The 20,446-nt window shown below is 45.1% G+C and overlaps 1 protein-coding gene across 3 annotated transcripts in view; it reads left to right on the top strand.

Annotated features, from left to right (window-relative positions):
• Window positions 1-19,289, top strand: part of LOC144179121 (ornithine decarboxylase-like) — a 35,518-nt gene extending 16,229 nt beyond the window's left edge. For all 3 annotated transcript variants that reach the window (XM_077707350.1, XM_077707351.1, XM_077707352.1), the window contains 6 exons: window positions 74-240; window positions 7,227-7,361; window positions 13,427-13,592; window positions 16,009-16,162; window positions 17,264-17,367; window positions 18,699-19,289. In XM_077707350.1, the coding sequence (XP_077563476.1) occupies window positions 74-240; window positions 7,227-7,361; window positions 13,427-13,592; window positions 16,009-16,162; window positions 17,264-17,367; window positions 18,699-19,019 (1,047 nt within the window). In that variant the 3' untranslated portion in view covers window positions 19,020-19,289. The remainder of the gene's footprint in view (window positions 1-73; window positions 241-7,226; window positions 7,362-13,426; window positions 13,593-16,008; window positions 16,163-17,263; window positions 17,368-18,698) is intronic.
• The last annotated feature ends 1,157 nt before the right edge of the window (window positions 19,290-20,446 follow it).

The raw sequence follows: 20,446 nt of genomic DNA, 5'->3' as shown, positions 1-20,446 counted from the left end.
CCCGAAATTTTGTTTCTGCAGTCTATATTTGTCGGTATCCTTTCGTTTCTTTCCCTCTTTTTTGTCAAAACAGAACGAAATTCAGCGGGTTCTTAAGTCTGGCGTGGATGCCAGCCGAATTGTGTACGCAAATCCTGCGAAGCAAGCTTCACATCTAGACTACGCCAAAAATGTCGGAGTCACCTTAATGACGTTCGACTGCGTGGAAGAATTGGAGAAGATTTCGGACAGGAATGCAAGGTCGTATTGCGCATCTGCATACAATTCTCAGCAGAAATTGTGTATTACAACGGAGCTTTCTATGCCTGTCCCAAAACGCGCTTCAGGAAAGCCAACTTTCAATTAATATGATGATGATAGTGAGTAAAGTAGTAGATGGTAGAAAGGCGAAGTTTTCTCTGGACGAAAGCCAATGTATTCTAATTTGAAAGTCACTGTCCAAAATCCAAATTGCTACGCCCAAGACGCACTGCAGGAAAGCCAAATTACGCAATGGGTTTCCACAAAGGCACATCAAGCGCCTCAATCATTAAAATTCCCAGGCCGTCTACACTAACGTGAAATCGGAGGAGGGCCGAAGCTTGCAGCGTAAAAGTGTATTCTCGGCGCATTGGCGTTTTTGCCCACGGAGATGAAACTGTTGAGGGGTAGAAGTATACGGCTTTCCTGTTAGTCTCGTGTCTTTAAGAGAGCGAGAGAAAACTTCTATTGTTGCCCGGTAAGAGGTATCCTGGTGGGGACTCCCGCAGGAGAGGTGGGAGCCCCCGCCCATTCACCCTCAGCCATCAGCCAGCAGTCCTTGATCCCTGCGGCGCCTTCAGTCATCCGGACTACTTGTAGCTGAATGTCAGCTTCCGAGCTGAGCAAGGCTGTCTCCCACTGCTCGGGTGTGCTTGTTATGAGTGTTCCCTGATACGGTTTATGCATTTTGGAGCAGAACCAGATGGTGTGTTTAAATCCGCTCTCTGCTTCGTAAGACTGGGTTTTCGTACGTCCCAGCTTTAATCCGTCTCCAAGCTGTGGCCTGTTGCTTGTTGAGGGTTTTATGCACTTCCGGGTAGTAAAGTGTGCCTTTTGAATTGTTCTAGCGCGAGGCGTTGGAAAACGAGTGTCCCGGAGTGTTCTCTTAGTACGCGTTTTTACCAAGGAGACGAAACGTTCTAGCGCGAGCCGTTGAAAATGCGTGTCCCGGTGTTTTAGCACCGGGACTAGTTGATTCTTCGACAACATGAGATGACGACGACATGAGACGCCGACAGCCCGAGCCTCTAAGGGGCTTCGCCCCTAAAAAGCCCTTTCTGTCGTGAGACTCGAACTTGGGTCCGTGGCCTTATGAAACCGACGTCTACCTGATAGTGCCATTCCAACACGGTCGAAGCAGTGTACATTTTAGACTTCCACTTTGACTCAGGCTGTATGAGAGAAAGCGTCGTGTTTTAACCATATTTCTCTTAAAGGGACAAGCAACCACTTTTTGTCGAGCCTATTTTCTTTATCCCAAATGAAGGGGCATCACTTAAAAGACCTTGACCCAAAACTGTTTTGCTGATAGCGTTCTAGGACTTTTTAAATCGGAATTTTTAGATCTACCCGCCATACGTGTCCTGGCCTGAGGAATACTGGCATCCATGCAGTCAGCCGTGCAACAACACACTTTTGACTGCACGTGAGACTCAAAGAGGTATTTAGAAACTTGTTCCCGGCTAAAACAACAATAATGTGCAATTTTTCCTATTGCGCTTCGAACAAGGACGGCCTCTCATGAGCACACTGCTCTTAACAGTCTCAGAATATTGTGCCATCAGTGACCGGGGAAACTTCCCATCTCAATGCCGCCATGGTCTTACGAGAACCTTCACTGTCAGCGACATGTTCCTCACATGAGAGTCAAGCGAAACACGCCAGTGGAAGCAGCCAGATTTTTGGTTCTTGAACATTTGGAGAACACTTATCTCAATCTCCTTCAAATTTTTACGGATGGCTCAGTCGATCCGCACAGAGGGGTTAGTGCAGCGGCGTATGTCATTCCTGCTGCCCAGGTTTCCTGGGCAGCACGCCTGGATCATGTGGTGTCCTCCACCGAATCCGAATGCATTGCCATCGCGACTGGTTTGAGGAAACTTAAGTCATATAAGACGCAGGAGGTTGTAATTCTGACTGACTCAAAAGCAGCTCTACAGCTTTTGCAGCATGAGATCCCCACGAAAAGGAACTGTCAGTGTTCGTTACGGCTTCTGCAAGAACTGAGCAGCAAGGGTTTCAATGTGCGGTTTCAATGGATTTCATCCCATGTTGGCGTCAAGGGCAATGACACCGCTAATCAGATGGCACGGAGTGCGTTGCAATTTGCACAGACTGTTAAAGTTTCCGCCAATCACTTGAACGGCTTCAGGCGAACAGTAGTCGAACATTTCAAGTCCTTGTGAAATCCCTATCACAAGCCTTGCGTCACAAAGCGACTTACTAGATCGGAGGCAACATTGCTAAACAGCATCCGAGCGGGCTCAGCGAAGACCACAGCATGGCTTTTCAAGGTGAGCCTCGCGCGATCGCCTCTATGTTCGTCATGTGCAGTGATAGGGGATTTACACCACTACGTAATGTGTTGCCCAGAGTGCAATGCTCTCAGCGATTCGAAAGCTGGCAGCCCCACACAGCACTCTGGACCACATCGTTTTTCCAAGGGGACATTGGATGCTGCGCAGAGACGTGTCGCACCTTCTATTAAGCGTCCTTCAGGAGACGGAACTGGCAAACTCGTGGTGAAACCACACTACCATTCACTAATTAGGAGGAGCTTGGGCGGAGCAATTGCCGGCATATCCAGCCAGGTAAACCCCGCCTGATCCCATACAACAACCACCACCATCACCACCTGCTGCTTCATGCGGTTCTTGAATTACACGTTGAAATGGACTGAGTGTTTTGGATGCGTAACGTATTGTCACGTTAAGGCACTACGTGTCGCCACCGTTCAGACTTCAGGAATTTTAGCGCAAATTTTAAAGTATTTACGCTTGTTTATTTAGAATTTCCTTGCGTGGACAACAGTATATAAAACGCTAGCTTTCATGTGAGCTAGGCGACATGCACTCCACAAAAATCGGTTGTCGGTGCCTTTGAGAAAGGGGTTTGGTCTTTTTTAACTCAAAGGGCAAAGAAGCAAACACATTTCAAATGTAGCTGAGTATTGCATGGCTTCCTCAATATGGCATATATCGTTTCTAATTCTTTTCGTGCGCACTATAATCCATTTACTTTCTTTTACTTGATATTCCCACTATAATTATTCACGCAGAGAAATGAGGCACAAAGGATCGGAGTACAAAGACAAAGCCGAGCTTTCCATTAGGGTATATAAAGCAGCAAAAAATACAAAAAAAAAATCGATAATGATCAGGGAAAAAATAACATACAAATTACGAAGCAGCCGAAAATAAAGCTCTCCGAAGCCTACAAATAAAATGTTACATTTTCGGAAAACAACCCTGCAGTGGCACAGAACAGTAAAACTAGGTTGGAAAGTAGGAACATGATCTAAAAGTAGAAAAATTACATTGAGAAACGAGACAAGCATTCTCGAAAAGCAAAACAATACTGTGGAAAAAAGATCAACGGGCTAAAAGCAGTAAACCACAAGGGGCTAAAGAATCAGATCCCTTCCACCCGGTTATAGGGGTAATCCAGCCAAACTGGCGTTCTGGAGGGGTTGTTATGTTTTGAATAGGCTAAATTGGGGATCTAAGCGCTCCCATGATTGGTGGGCAGAGGCAATGGCGTTTTCTTATAGAGCAGCTACGACAATCACAGTGCAGGCTCTGGTGCGCTGCACAGGGGTCCTTCAAGGAGCGAGTGGCATTGTGCAATGACAGGGGGGAGGAGAGAAGCCACGCGTGGCGCGTAGTACACATGACTCGGAAAAGACGCGATGGCGGTGGAGGGGAGTGTTAAAGGGACACTGAAGTGATATGTAAACATTGCGGGATTACTTGCGCAAATTGTAGTCCGGAGTCCCCAGGCCATGTTTCGACCACTCTAGGCGCGTTTACGCGATTTTATTTAGTAGAAAAACTAATTCGAAAACGCTGTCCTCCTCTCTTTACGCTCGCCCATTTTCTGTGGCGTTTTCGTGTGACGTCAGGAGGGGATGAGCTGGCAATTGGCTGCGCCACGGCTGCGCTACTGCACGGCTCCCCGGCCGACAGAGCCAGTCGGCCCAGCGTTTCGTCCGCCGGCCGCCGGCGGGTCGTCGCAATCAAGGAGGTTAAAAAAAATTGCTTGGTCGCAATTCGTTCGCTTAGTTGAAACGAAGCCAGGACACGTTTGTGAATGGAAGAATGTGCCTTTCTTTACTTGGTTTGTTTGTACACTGTATCTAGCTCCAAGTCAAGGTCGCTTCACACAAGCGCTGCACAAGCGCACATGCGACGCTTCGCTGACTGGTACGCCAGTAGGAAAATATAAGGCCTCTTGAAGGCGGGACAAGAGTCAGCGAAGTCAATATAGGTACTAAGCAAATAAAATCAACTGATATTTTTACTGTACAGCGTAAAACTAGGGCGCGGGAAGCACGTTTTTGCGCTGGGCGAACAAGCACAGCGGTCAGCAGCACGACTACGCATCTGCGAACGCTTTTCCGTCTACGAAATGCAATTGCTAGACGTGAGCTGCTGTGGAAACTCGGGCGACGCTTACTGCACGATCGCAGTACAACAAATAGTCACCTAAGCGGCTTGAAATGCCAAAACTAAATAAAAGTGTAAACTGGTTGTACAATATATACCCTATATTAGCAAGGAATTTGCGCCCCGCTCCGTGGCCTAGCGGTCTGAGGCGCTAGGAATACACGGCGAATGTTTTGCGAGTGACGAGTTCGAATCCCCGCGGGTACGTGCTTTTTTTTTTTATGTTAACTTTTTTGTTTTCCGCCGATGTTTTCTATATTGAGTTCACCTTTTTTGGGGGCCGCAACGTTCATGGCTACACGAACTAGTTCACAAAACACGCGCAGGCTGGCACTGGCGCGCTAGCGAGTTCTCGTTGGCGTGCTGTTGCCATAAGCACCGACTGCTTGCAGGCAGTGGGCACAGGCCAGAATGAACAGACCCTTGGCCTGGTGCGAACACGCTTTTTACGATACAGGCATGAGGGAGGCAAGCTCCAAATATGGGGGAAAAGCGCATGACATTTGGGCGTCTGCGGGTACGCGGAGGGCGTTCATGCACTGCGTAGGTCTGGGCTAGTGAATGCTACGACTACAAGCCGTCCTGGGAGGCTTATCTTGTGCATTTTACAGCCGACAACATGGCAGAAGCGCGGTACGATGATTACTGAGATATTGAGAATGCCCATCCAACAAAACCATTGGTTATGTTTTACAGAACCGAAACCGAAACCGAAACTTGTGTGATTGCTAACCTTGGGCATCGTCCAATCACGGCGCCCCTCCTCTCAACGTCACAGCCTTAGTTGGTGCGGCCGCCGCAAACCGCGCATGGTAGTTTTTCTTCTTTCTCGCTTTGTAAAATAATTACCGATTTGTCAACCGTATAAACGATGAAAAGTGTGCTAATTTGAGCCAGTCTACGCAGTGCAAGCAAAAACGGGAGCTTGACAAATTCACTTCGTGTCCCTTTAAGTGGGGCGGTAATCATACACCCTCCGTAAGCGGCCATGCTTCGTTGTGCAGCAAAGAATGTGGAGAAGCCAGCTTACAAAGCTTACATCGATCACCTTATAGTCGGCTTCACATCTAAAGAGAAATTTATTGATGAGAACACATTTTTTCAGTGGCTAAGCAAGCCTTTTTATATAAAAAAAATGGAGGGCCTTGGGACTTTTTTCCGTGATGGATATGACGCCGGTCAGATTTTGGTGTACCCGGGCATAAGACACCTTCGTGTTAAAAAGTAGAAGCATAGGCTCTATGCAGTGTCATGGCAATGTGACGCCGGTGACGTATTTCAAAGTCAGCAAGGGCAAGTGGGATGCATTCCCTGCAGTGACGATCACCACCAATGGGGCTTTCTCTGTGCGACGGGTGGCGCCGTGCATGCGCGGCGAACGTGTTCTCTTCCTCTAGGGGAAGAGTAGCCTCGACGACCGCAAACCAGTCACTTATGAGACCTTTTTAAAGCGAAGCTTTGACTGAAACTTTGTAGTCCTGACTGATGGCGTCTGTAACGGAAAACCGCATTGCACAAAAGCCAACTTTCCCTGACGCTGATGATGATAAGTTATCGTGGGTGAAGTGAAAGAAAAAAACGCTTACCGCGGCCGGAATGACAACCTGCGTCCCTCGCGTTATGAAGACGTCGTTTGTCCGATTGCTGCATTTCGAATATAGTCGAAACTCAGTGCAAGATTAGACGACAACCAAAGAATCCGTCACGAAAAAGATCCGCGTTCAACCATCGCGTCGTTAGACGGAGGGGTGCATGATTTTTTGCGTTTCGACGTTCAAGAGCTCGCCTTCCACTGGAGTTCAAACCTACATCTTCTGTGTCCTGAAACGTGTGCTACCACTTCGATACTAGCTCGAGAGAACAATACAAGTTGCACCAGGGGTGTCGATCGAAATGCCAATGCAGCCCTATACAGTATAGTTCCGCCTACGTTGCTCGTGGCCGCTGACGCCAAGCTTGAATTAACGAAACAAGTCGCTGTAACTGTCATTTTTTTCATATCTGGCTAGTGGTGTTTCTGCTGTATAAACACTTATGCATTCCTTATCCCAGTGAAAATGTCTGTATGTACGTGCGTCCAGGTTACAGGAGTGCAATGCCCGTTCTTTGAGCAAGCAGGTTTTTTTTTTTCTGGAAAGCTCGTTCTAAACTATATCCTGCATTAATTGTGTTTTACGTCAACCCAATCAAACTCGAAATTAGGGTGCAGTTGAGAGGGGGAGGGTGAAACATCCTCGTAAGATTGTCGGAAAAAATGTCATTGTTTTACGTATTTTTTAGAGATATTTTCACCGCGAGCGTGTTTGTACGCGAATTTGCGTGTGTCTGCACGCATGTACACATGTATTCATGGCTTATGTCATCTTTTGGTATCTTTATCGATTCCATCGCCCATACGGCTCATGGAATCACGCTCCCGGAATTGCTGACTGAGTTGTGGTATTACGGACTCAGTACTCAGTATCTCAATATATTGTCGTCGCTTATCGTTTCTGTGCAGTCAATCGCCACAGCTAAAACTATCAAACGCCCCGCTTGCAGGCTTCTGCTGAGGTTCGCAGTGGATGGAAAAGAACAGGGAATAAAAACAGCCCAAAAATTTGGCTGCCGCTTGTCCGAAGCTGAACATGTTCTGAAGACTGCCATCAAACTAGGGATCAGCGTTGTTGGTGTTGCGTAAGTTTATGTCGTAACCTTGGACCCGCGTTTCAAATCCTGTGACTTGTGCTCTCACGACTATTTTTTGCAGGGTTACTGATCCCTGTTTCACTTCGGAAAAACAAAAATGCGTGGTTAGTTGCACTTTCACTTTGCATTAGGCCTCCACAAGACCTGCAACCTTAAAGATATGGAATTATTGGTGTAGCCAAGTTTGATGTAATTGGAGAAAAGATGCAAGCCACGCTGAATTGTCGAGTCTCAGTGGCGATGTAGGAGCAGAGATTCAGCAGAAATTTTTTTGTTTATTTATCGTATACGGGTGAAACGCCGCCCCATGCCTAGGCTCACAAGTGGGCCTTCTGTAGCTCAGTTTTAAGGAGTAAGAAATTCTGAATGTAGGAAAGAAACAATATCGGCAGAATCCCGACCACGTGGCATGAGCTATGCAAGTGCGAAAATAAAATAAAGACATGTGTGCACGCGACAGTGTTATCCTGTGTACGCGAACAAAAGAGCTTGCTAATATGAAATCAGAAAGCGCCTATTTAAATGAAGTACAGGTACATGAAATAGGTGACAAGCCACCTCGATGTCCCGCCCGAGAATGTCCCACCCGCGGCTTCTTACTTTGGGACCTCCTCTGGTATACTTACATTGTGTAATCGCACATTCTTGCATTTTTTGAACTTGCAAACTTAGAAACTTTGAAAACTTTCCTCCTTACATTGCAGTGGGTTGGTAATGGATTCATAACGTATTAACTACCAATAACAATAATATTACTGTGACAATGAGCTACAGGAATTACCACACCACGTGCTTACAGGACAAAGTATGCTGGTTAGACAAAAAAATCTCGAAGAAATATTGCTATTTGGTCTTAGTTTTACATTCACGGGTATTCGCTGGTGTACATAACTCATGCAAAGGCGCCACTCGCGTGAGGGGCTGTAGCTTGCGAGGTAACAGTTCTGGTTGCCATTTTATTGCTATAAGCTGCATAGGTTGGGGTTCTAGTTTCCTCCACTTTTTATTTACGTTTTGGAGTTATATCAGAGCCTCATATGAGCTTCGAGCTGAGCGTGGTAAACATTGTACCTTCAACCAATTTTCTTTCCTGGCTGACGTTCAGGCGCCAGTGGTGCTGCTCATACAGCTCAAGACTGGAACAATCTTTCTGCCAACATCGCCGTTATTACCGGTAGCAGTCGTTAGATCTGCGATGGAAGAATTGTATCATGATCTGTAACCATTTTGTTTACGTCCTTGCACTGTATTCTGCCTGCCTTCTTTTTTCTTGCCCACCCCTGATGTAATGCCCCAGAAGGGCCCTGAGGTACAAGCAAGCAAATAAATAAATAAATAAATAAATAAATAAATAAATAAATAAATAAATAAATAAATAAATAAATAAATAAATAAATAAATAAATAAATAAATAAATAAATAAATAAATAAATAAATAAATAAATAAATAAATAAATAAATAAATAAATAAATAAATAAATAAATAAATAAATAAATAAATAAATAAATAAATAAATAAATAAATAAATAAATAAATAAATAAATAAATAAAAGCAGTTGGCTCATACACAGTTAGCGGGATCGGCCGAAAAGGGGCGCTCAACGAAGGAAACCGTACGGAGATGGAAAGCAAGGGTAAAATAAATTGTTATAAAATAGGCAATTAAAAAATAAAAAATAAAAAAGCAGACGTAATGTTAAGAAGCAAATATAAACATATAATGAAACGGAATGGCGTAGCACGTGGCACATCGTTTCAAAATTTCATCTGCTTCGCTTAAGTCGATGAGTTTAAATGCGTGCTACTGCTTGTTATCAATCCCCTTGGAAGATAAGAAATGCATGGCCCTGAAGAATATCTCGCATCTCAGCCGTAAACTGGGGACCGCTTCCCGTTTTTAGACAGCATAAACTCGATAGTAACACATAGCAATCTATATGGCTTGGAACCCGGCGTTTTGGAGGATTTGGATCAAGTTATCACCTCACTATTCATTCTGCAAGTTTTTTCGGGGCCCTAAACATCTCTAGCATCATCTGTGTACCTGGAGCAGGGAACCTAAATACGGAATATATGTATGACTACCTACCTAAGACTACGGATGGCTCAGTTCATGCATGTCAACACTGCTTAGGGCACAGTATCCTTGGGTAGGTTCAGTGCAGAACACAAGTACACCAATAAAAAATTACAGCATACTTATGAGTAAATAATAAGGCCGGATTGGTATTTACAAAAATAAATTTTAAAAGCTTGCTGAAAAACGGCGTCGCACAGAGGCAACATATGGAAGCCGAAAAAAACAAGACAACGAGAAATGCTCAGTCTCGTGTTATCGCCAGCGACCCAAGCACAACAGAAAGAAAACAAAATGCAACGACCTTGTCGGGGCTAAAAACTGCGCTGGAAAGGGACGAGAACAAAGTAGAACAAAAACAAAAGATGAAATAAGAGGTGCTTCTCCTCGCTGCTTTGGGCGGCCCAAGACACAACAAAAACAAGACATACAGTAAAGCCCGCTTATATCGAACAGCGCGAGGATTGTATTATAGTTCGATATAGCGAAAATTCTATATACAAAGGGAAGCAAAAAAAAAAAACTGACATCAGAGCAATCCTTCCGACGCAGTCGCGAGCTAACGTTGATACGACACTTTCTCGGAAAGAAAACAATCATTTATTGGGGAGGAAGAACTGCGTGAGTGTAGCCACGTGATTCTTGGAGCGCAACGAGTTGCTGATGGCTGCTCGTCCTACGGTATCTAAACAGTCGACAGGAACAAGACCGCTGCCCTTAATGACACTGCAGTATCGCCTTAGCAGGGCCACGGCAGCGACGGCTTCGCTCATGCTCGGAAGCGATACGGAGTCCTCGGCGTCTCCGACAGAGTGGAGACAAGCATGGATGCAAGCGGATAACGGCACACCCAGCGAAGCGTGCGTGTGCGCCCAACGAGGGGCGCGGACTGAAGATCGGTAACACCGCAGCTCGCAGCGCCCAACGGGGCGCTTTCGGCGCCAACGGCATGCATTCGTATAGCTGGTCCAGAGTTACTGGATATAAGTAACTCTGGATACGAGTATATGCGTAGTTGGCCCACTCTGCCACGGCCGGTTTGGACGCGCTCCAGCTCGCGCGGAAGTCGCAAGCGACACCCGCGCCAACTCTGTGCGCCGATGTATTGCGCGAAAGCCTGGCCCATGCCACTAAGGAGAGCGCAAAATCCGGGGCGGGAGAGTTCGATATATCCATTGTGAGAAAAATCGCGTTCGATATAAAAAGTATAAAATGCATGTAATTTTTATCAGAATTACACAAGGGTTCGATATAGGCAATAGTTCGATATATCCGTGTTCGATATAAGCGGGATTTGCTGTACAACTGCATGCGTTTCGTTTAGAGCGAACAGATCCCGTCAACTCCGCCCGGTCACCGGAAAGAAAGCGTGACAAGGACGATTCAGCCATGAATGCTACGCATTATATATAAGACAATTCCCTGATAGGAAAGTTCGGTCCCCATTTCGTATTCGTCGTGTTGCACGAACATGAATGGGGAAGGTCCCCCGGCAGGCGCCATTTTCCTCGCCCGGAGGCAGGCGCGGGAGCTGAGCTGCCGTAGTGAATTGATGGAAGTATCGGTGGGTAAGAAAATGGGACGGAGAGGAATTAAATCTCAATGAGGTTGGACAGGCAAAGAGACCAATTTGTAGTGCCTAAACCACCACGCACAACACCATGCTTCGTTGGTAAGCGACCCGCTGCGTCCAGCAGGCGATGCTCGACAAGGACTGTGAAATGGCTTCAATCTCGCGACGAAGCGCGGCGGTAGCGGCTAATGGGAGCTTACAGCTTACCCGGTTCACACACCCCGCAAACCAGGGGTGCCAGCTTTTTAACAATTGGCTTTTTAAAGCGAAGGTTTATGTGGCCAGGAGCGAGGAAAATACGGCTGTCTTGTGTACGCAGAAAACTCCTCCGTCTCAACCCCATGCGCATGCGCGAAAAGGATTTATAAGTAAGGGCCAGTGAGAGAAAAGGGCTCTTTCTCGCAGCAGAGCGCGCTCGCAGCGACTCGCTACTGCGTAAAGCACGGCTGAAGCGACAGCGATGGTCAGGGGAGGAGGGCGGAGCTGCGTGAACTTGGCAATGGCAAAACAACGGCAGCGCGTTACAGCTTCGCTGGTGAAGCACATGTACGGAGTGCATGGTGCGATAACTACATATGGGTCCGCGCTGGAGGTCGCCAACATATAATTTAGCCTTGATACATGCTTTTAACACTTCTTCAGGCACGCGTCCTTCCCCTCGTTTTGATTGCCATTGTGCGTAACTACAGTGATGTCCAAGAAATCCGCTGTAAATGCTCACGACTTGAGGTAAGAAAGTGGTGCGCAGGACTTGACGGGGGCCGTTACGCATACTCCAGATTCCTCGCCAAGGCCTTATTCAGTCATGGCCGCCTTACGCCTCGCCTTCTCTCTCCCTTATAAGGAGTGAATTGGCCAGTGTGGAAGTCTTTGGAAATAAAATAGCGCTTGGCGTCCCGAATCGCTTACCCACGAGTGACCTCTACACGGAGGCTAGCCTCAATGCCCTTGGGGAGCGCTCGCGACAGGCTCCTAGTGCAGCGACACCGTGTATCTTTTCACCGAGTCCTTCGAACACAAACGAGCGGAATTAAACTTGCTATGTTTACATTGAAAAAGGTTATTTACTCAGCGTGTTGCTCTGCAGGGCTTCGCGCTTACGATACCTAAATGCGATTGAAGGGACAATGAAGACAAAATAAATGTTTGGTTTATTAAGAAGGCTGCTTGGTTCCGCTAACATTGGTGCCGATTTTACCGAGAGCTTCAGCCAATTAATCGAGATAATATAAAGAAATACCGAAAAGAAATATAAATATTTTATATAAATATAAATAAATAGAAAGAAATAAAGAAAACATAAGAAGCCGGGGTGACTCCCTAGCCACTTTCCGGCGAATTCTCTATGACGTCACAGAGTCTGGTTTGCGCGGTTGGCAGGTGCTCACCTATGAACCGCCAAGAAACAGGCCTGAGCGATTTTAGCGAGGTCTCTAGTGTCGTTTGATAGCACCACTTGAATGTTTACGTGCAGTAAACAGAGTGATAACCATGTTTTAATGCTTCCCCGTAATAAGTCACTCCTCCCCACATTGCGCCAGTTATTTGATAGTTATCGCGTTTCTTCGCTTAAAAAAATTGGCCCCGTATATACTCCTTTCGTTGCAAATGTCGACGAAAGACGATAGTCGACTGGCGCCCATGCCATGTAAACGCTTCCTTTCTTTTTCCCGCTCACCTCTCATGCTGTTCCTCTCCAGTCTCGTTCCTCCCAAAATGAACACGCTAGACATTTGCTCAAGCCAATTTAAATTTACCGCTTTCCACTGCGCCAAGTGGGGTGCCTTCATGCCAGCGCTGCCGTACGGCTGGGACGCGCCTAAATTGAGGCACCCTACTACAACATTTATAGAACCACGTTGCCCTACTCCACGGGCGTTCTAAGCGGATCGTGGAACCTACCTAGTGGAACCTTTCGTTGCTGCTGCCGTTTGATTTCTTGAATGCCGCCAGGAGCTATGGTGGCGCGGGCAACAGCAGACGACTTTTTTCTGCAGTTGATGTAGTATTTCATTTGCTATCCCAAACATCAAGCATTCATGAGTTTTGTATAAAGGAACACTGCAGATATCATTTATGCATTGATTTTCTGCCTTCCATTTACGTAATTCTTTGTTCTTGTTCAACAATGTTGACAAGTATGAACATTGCCACCGGGCTTAGGCGTTTAGATTTGGCTGTGGGTATATAAACCAATTGCGCAGCTTCTGTTTCAGTTTGACCGTTTACCGCAAGAACGAATATCGTCTTTAAAAACGTCTTCCGTGGATGGCATGGTGCTGAATGTGTTACCAAGGGCTAGTTCTTTCTAAATGAACAAATTTGTTTTTTGTCTTCGTTGAATTTGGGGCATATATACATGTTACATCGATTTCCTTTTTCAATCTTTTCCCTTCTGGCAGCTTCCAGCTTGGCAGCGTTTCCTGCGGCCCCGATGGCATGCGGGTTGCAATTCAGCAATCTAGGCAGCTCTTTGACATGGGCGCCCGACTCGGGATCCAAATGACTACGCTTAATATTGGTGGAGGGTTTCCAGGCGGTCTCCGAAAGCTGGACTTCTTTGCTAAGGTAAGAAGTGAAAAAAATAAAAGATTTACTCCAACCCAGAAGGATATGGTCAGACCTTTTAAACCTTTTACAAATCCATGTTCTCTCTCTTCTCCCCCCCCCCCCCTCCCCCAAAGAAAAAGAAAAACAAAGTTGGGAACAGTACCCGCTTCAGCAAAGCTATGGCAGGTTTAATGCCAATATAAAACAAATGAACGGGGCTAGAAGTCAACACTATTTTTTTGGCTTCTACAAGGATTAGCTTACAAGGATTACCCAGAAGAATTTGGTGAGACTGGGGAACAGAACGTAGGTGCAAGCATTACGTATTAAACGCACGCGCTTGCTCGCATGCATAACATATGCATATGCATGATAGCCCACGCCTTTGGTTATATCGGAAGAATAAGGAACATGCAATGCATGTAGGCCTTGTAGGCTCTCCTGCGATGACAGCGGCGATGCCGTCAATACCACCGGCGTTATCTCGATAGCGGAAGTGTGTGTTTTGGATGCACAAAAAAATGGGGCCCATTTGTACTAGTGCCGTGAAGACTGGGCCAACAGCGAAGCTGCTAGCCCCACCGAGCTTATTCTTAGTTCGGCTGAGTTTATGCGTGCTTATGCTTGGAGACTCGGCCAAGTTTTCTGCGTGGTTATGCTTCGAGACTTAAGGTTTCTGCACATTGTCGTCGTTAGCCCTTCAAAAAGCAATGAACACTCGGTCATTAAAGTATGTACAATGTACGCGAGCTCGTAACTCCGCATCTTCTGCAACTCGCTTGCGTTTCGACGCCGCTTATTCACCTGCGTGATATTCGGGATTGGAGCGAAGTCGGCACATACGTTCTCGAGTAGCAGCGCAGCAGCCTTCGCGCCTCACTTCCTCCTCTTCGGCAGTGATCGCTCCTCGTCTGTTAACCCGTCTCTCCCTTCGTCGGAGACCCGGCTGTTGCACCTCACATGGAATGCAAAACTAGCCTCTGAAAGCTCTCTAATACTGGCAGGCCCGATTCGTTTTTTACATCAGGCTTTCCCGTCTCTGCCAAACTGTATCACGTAAGCACGCGCTATTGAACCGACGGCAACCGGCTTCGTGAACTCGGCGTCTGTAGAGCACGCTTGTCTGTGCTTCCCCCTTCAGGCGCGAACGCACGTGAAGTGGCGACGAGAAGAGTACGCGAGAGATCACGCCACTAATTCTGGGCAGAGTGTTCCCGAAGGTCGAGAGTAGCAGGCCCAACACTAGCTTTAACAGCATCGCTGTTAAACGGGGGTTCTGTCAAGTGTGCCCTTCCCGTTGCCTGCATCACCATCGTGCAGTCTAGGGATACACGTACAAGTTTAGCTTCAAAATTAAAATAACGGCTTACTCGGTACTTTAATTTTATTAAAGTACAGTCATTTATTTTATTTCTTTATTTATTTTATTTTAGTCATTTATTTGTTAAAGTACGGTCATTTATTACGGTCATTTCAACATTTATTTATCTGCCTACATCACGTTTGATCAAAGTAGAACGACACGCCTAAAACATTCAATGAGACTAAACGAATATTCATTTAACACAAATTGCTTTAAGTGCTCTTTTTTTCCGTGAGCAATTCCTGAATGGAATCAACTAGATCCGAAAATCTCGAGCCGTACCCAATTAGATAAATTTTAACACTGGTTGAAAACGAACTTATCAAAATGCAAGGGGAAACAGTTAAGTGATATTCGTTTGTGTATTTGTGTGTATATTTTACCCCACTGATTATGTGCTCTTAACTTACGCTTAAGATGAAATACCCTTCAGTATTGTACGTTGCACTTAAAAAATTATTCCTGAGCTCAAATACTCTGTTTTCAGATCATGTTCTTTGTACTTATATTACATTTCTCTTACTAAATTCTTTACCCATGCTGTACTTTTGCTTATCATTGTTTGCGTTACATTTATCAATAGTTCATACAATTTTCCAGTATGTGAATTTGCTTTGTACTTGCACGTTATTAGTAACCCACATGTTTGAATCCTGTTCTGATTTTGTTCTGTTAATCCGGTTCTGTTACTAGATTTCAATTGTTAATGTGTGTGTCTTATTTTATACCTACTCTGTAACTTTATGTTTCAAGCCCTTCCTGCGAAAATCCCTGATGGGATTGGCAGTATGTTTAAATAAATAAATAAATAAATAAATTATTCCTCACCGAAGTGCTACATTTCTGAGTATTTTATGGATTTTCACAGCATCATATACACAACTAACAAGTGTATGTTACTATATTGACCGCGGTACGTATACTCTCTCCCTTTATAGAAAAAAAATGGCCGCCTTCTTGTTCTGCGAAAATCTAAATCCCATATAAACTTCTGACCTCGAAAACATGCGACTATTTGTTAACAGGTCGCTGAGTACAGAAGTTTGAAATTCACTGGATTTTTCTGCGCAGGTTTGTGCCGCTGTTCGGTCAGCGCTGGATACACATTTTCCCGAGTCGTGTGGCACTAACGTCATTGCCGAGCCCGGAAGGTTTTTTGCAGCGTCGTCGTACGCATTGGCAGTCAAGGTTGTCGCCAAGAGGACCCGGTTAACTAGCATTGATGGTAAATTAATTTAACAACTATCTTTAGCCGTGCACAGAAGGTTGTGGTGATTCCGTAATGTTCGTCAGTTTTACTGATCGACCCACTGGTAAAGTGCAGGGTATTTTCCACCGGCATCACCGCATGACCTGCCTGCTTCTTAGTCGCTCAGTCACCCCAGTTTGCGGAGAGCAGACTATCGGCTCTAATTATTTATTTCCGAGCATACTTAACATCATGTGGCGTCAAAACGCTGCTGAACAATAAACAAGCGCAGTGGTATTTCGTGTAAAATAAAAATTTGTCCACCCTAAATTTTCCTGTCAGTGTTTTTGTCCTTGCGAAACCTTGTGAAAACTGCAACAAACTGTTTAGCTGTAAAACAATGTTAAGAGAGGTTTTTGTAACTTGTTGCTTACTCTGTTTTAGCCCCCAAGTTACCTATAGAATATTTTACCTTGTTGTTTACTCTGTTTTAGCCCCCAAATTTCCTACAGAATATTTCAACTCGTTGCTTACTCTGTATTAGCCCCCAAATTCCCTATACATTATTTTAACTTGTTGTTTACTTTGTTTTAGTCCGCAAATTTCCTAGAGAATATTTCGACTTGTTGCTTACTCTGTTTTAGCCCCCAAATTTCCTAGAGATTATTTTAACTCCTTATTTACTCGGGTTTAGCCTCAAAATCTCTAGAGATAATTTTAACTTGTTTACTTTGTCTTAGCCTCCCAATTTCCTGGAGATTGTTTTAACTTGTGGTTTACCCAGTTTTAGCCCCCCAATTTCCTAGACATTGTTTTAACTTGTTGTTTACTCGGTTTTAGCTCCCAAATTCCTTAGAGATTATATTAAGCTGTTGTTTACACTGTTTTACCCCATAATTTCCTAGCGAACATTTTAACTGGTTGTTTACTCTGTTTTAGCCCCCAAATTCCCGAAACCGAACACGTTTATTTAAGACTGGAAGGCTTAAGCAACTAGAAATCTGTAAGCTTATACCATGAAGCCGGTGTACTGCGTGCTTTTTAAATCCATTATTGTCCTACTTTCTAAAATATACGAGTTTTTTGTCCCGTCAAAACAATCCGAATCAAAGAATTTCTTTTACCATACCTACGCAGGTACTCTGCGAAAGAAACACGATGTCTACGTCAACGAGAGCCAACTAAACTGCGTACCGAGAGCCCTGTACGCACTAATGGATATCAAGCATGCACCTCTAAGTGTAAGGAAGGGCTTTCTTTAACAAAAAAATTACTAATGCTTAAGTATTAAGTTGGTAGGCCACTCTCAAAAGTCAAGTTTTTTTATTCTATTTTTTTTTGTTTTTACACTTTCAGCACCCTCACTCATAAACACGGTACAAAAACATCGTGTTCCTACCACGATTATTAATGGACCTACAGCGAGCTTTTTATCCCTCACCCTGGTATTGAGAAACCGAAACTAAATTATTCTTTTTCTAGAAACCAAGGATTTTTTATTTATACATTACTATTTCCAGTATTTTTGATTGCCGTTAGTCTGTATCGTTCTTAACAGGTATGTCTATTCTTGTCTGCGCAATCATTAGTCTTACGAAATCTAAATAACCACATGCTCAAAATTTTTTTTTGCGTTGGTTGGGCATCACGTTGCAGGTTTGGCAGGGGCTGAAGTCAGCATTTATTTTATTTTGTACGGTTTTGAAATATACCTAAGCATTCAGAAACAAGTTAAAATAAACATTACGTTCCTACTATGGTTAGTTTGCGAGTTGCAGCGAGTTTTCCAACCTTCGCCCTCACTTTACGAAACCGAAAATCAAACCAATTTCCAAATCCGTCCTATATTGCCAATACACGCCATAGTTTCAAGTTTTGTTATCGCTTTTTGTCTGTATTGGTATTAACTTGTATTCCTTATAGCTGTCTGTGCATGTATTATTACTATCAAACCTATAGGAGCCACGACAAGGATGTTCAACGCTGAATGAGCGCTGTGATCCCCGGGGTCAGAGTGGTTTAGCATTTGTTGCGAGGAGAAATCTCTAACAATTATTTTGCCTGTACTATTGGGGTATCGTTAAACCATCAGAAACAATTTAGAAAAAAAAATACCTTGTGATGAAGGAACACCGGGCATCTTCACTGAATTAACACCAGCGTTCACGACGTTAAGCCAATGAAGCTGGGCTAATTTTCCCCTGGAGCCGCAAACATGGGTGGTCAAGCCTGCAGCTGTTAGCGCTGTTAGAAATTTCTTGTTTGTATGGTGCATCAACGCACCAATGTCTCTTCTTGACGAATTTCAACACTAAGGAGGGGAACAGGAGGTCAGATTAATTTGGAATGTGGTGGTGCCACTAGCAGGAGTTGCGGTAGTAAAGTAGCAGTTGTAATGTACGTGCTGTGTAAAACATTTTCAGTAATGTAGCAGCATATACAATAGTCCTACTTTTAGTACCAATAGTTGTCACGCAGTGTCAGTCTCACCAGCTTTAGTAGAAGAAATGGAACTGCTCTCATCGCCTTGACTCACGAGCAACCACCGAAAAATAAATATTCGACCTTGCAGCCACCCTACGAACGGCGTCGAAATGAGCTGACAACTCTTTGGGGTGCGACGTGCCACCCCCGCGACGCGTTCGAGGACGGCGTGCCGTATTTCGACGTGTCCGTGGGCGAGTGGCTACTCATGGACAATGTGGGCGCCTATGGTCTGGTCAACGCCTGCGGCTTCAACGGCATTGGCTTCCCGCCAGTCCACTACAGGACCGACCCCGAGGACGTGGGTCGAGTCTCTCGACTTCTCCAGGCCTCGAAGCTCTCCCCGGGCTACAGCCAGCCCGACAAAGTCTTGAAGACAGCCGAGGAAGACAGCCCGAGGAAGTCTTGAAGAAAGCGACCACCATGGCGCCAGAAAAATAAACGTGCATCTGGCAGCCTTCTTTTGAAGTCTGCCGTGTAATGCTGGGATAATGTTGCTCTAGCCTCGAAGAAGAAATTATGTTTTATGCTTTCATTTTGCACTCTTTGCACCAATTATTCGTTTTGTTAGAAAACAGAAAATGAAGGAAACTCACACTAACACGGAAGATTTGCAGGTAGCGAAGCTGCACGCCACCTTCCCGACCCTGACGAAGGTTTAAGGCCACGATTGCAGCTTTGCTTCTTCTTCGCTGCAGCAACGACGTTTACTTCATATTTTTTGGTACAAGTGTCAGCTTCCTTCATTTTTTTGGAAGGGATAGTCATTAGAGGTCATCTTGGAGTTACCTACGCTTTGTCGTGTCTTTCTCGTTCCGACCAAGTGTTGCCCCGAGTACGGCAAACGCAGAAGTTCTTTTGGCCAGCCAGTCACCACGAGCATAGAGTTTAATATATACTAGAAGGAAATCTTGCGCCACTGTCTAAGGGAGCCGTGCTTCGCCGAGCGTTCCGTCATGTACCGGGCAGGCCCGTTCCACTTGTTCTTGGCATGGCTCATGAACAGGCTGAAAAGTTGGCTCTGGTTGCAAAAAAGCAACAATATTACAGTAGAAGGTTCTTCAAATTTGTTTTGTTATTATAAAATTGAACCTCAAAAAAGAATAATTTGTCAGTAATTATGTAGAGCTTCATGCACGATGAACAAGAAAAAGAATTTGCCTTCTTTTGTTGATTTTGTTTTCGAGACAAAAAAGACGCCATAGGACTAGCTAAGCCAAGTAGGCGAGAAACGTCGCTAGCGGCAATGGCGCCGCCCCCGGCGGCCCGCGACTACAGCGACATATTGCTAAAATCTGGATGTAACGAACCCCTATGTAACAAATTCCTCCATTTAACGAAGTTCTTCAATTCCTCATTTACACCTTCACTGATGCCCACGTGTTTGCGACCTTCATGTAAAAAAAGGAGTTGCGACGATTAACCTGGATGTGACGAATTCTCTACGCTGATGAGTCAAGGTTCCTTGTCCTTTTTCTGAAAAATCGGCTGCCGAAATGCACTAATTTAGCGAATTTCGCCCGCGCCGCAATCTCTCGTGCGTTTCCAGGGATGAGTGAGGTATCGGTTAGGTGCTAGGCCTACTTGTCGGCGTGTAGTCGCGTGTGTCCACTGATATCTGCGGTATGGGTTCGTGGATGATGAGTTGTGCTGCTTGAATACGAGAAGATTTGTCTTTTCAAGACATGTAAGCTCGCAATTTTAAATGCCGTCTGCTGCGCCGGCGAGAAAGAAGAACGTCACCGCCCGGTACAGTGTCCCAGCTAGCATCCCTTCAAGAATTTTGACTAAAGAAAAGAACACGAAGTTCGCGAAAAGGCGCCGTTTCAGCGCAAG

The sequence above is a fragment of the Haemaphysalis longicornis genome, unplaced genomic scaffold (assembly GCF_048455015.1).
Source record: "Haemaphysalis longicornis isolate Haplotype H1 unplaced genomic scaffold, Haemaphysalis longicornis Haplotype H1 scaffold_4, whole genome shotgun sequence".
Taxonomy (NCBI): domain Eukaryota; kingdom Metazoa; phylum Arthropoda; class Arachnida; order Ixodida; family Ixodidae; genus Haemaphysalis; species Haemaphysalis longicornis.
This window is presented reverse-complemented; position numbering and strand designations above follow the sequence as displayed.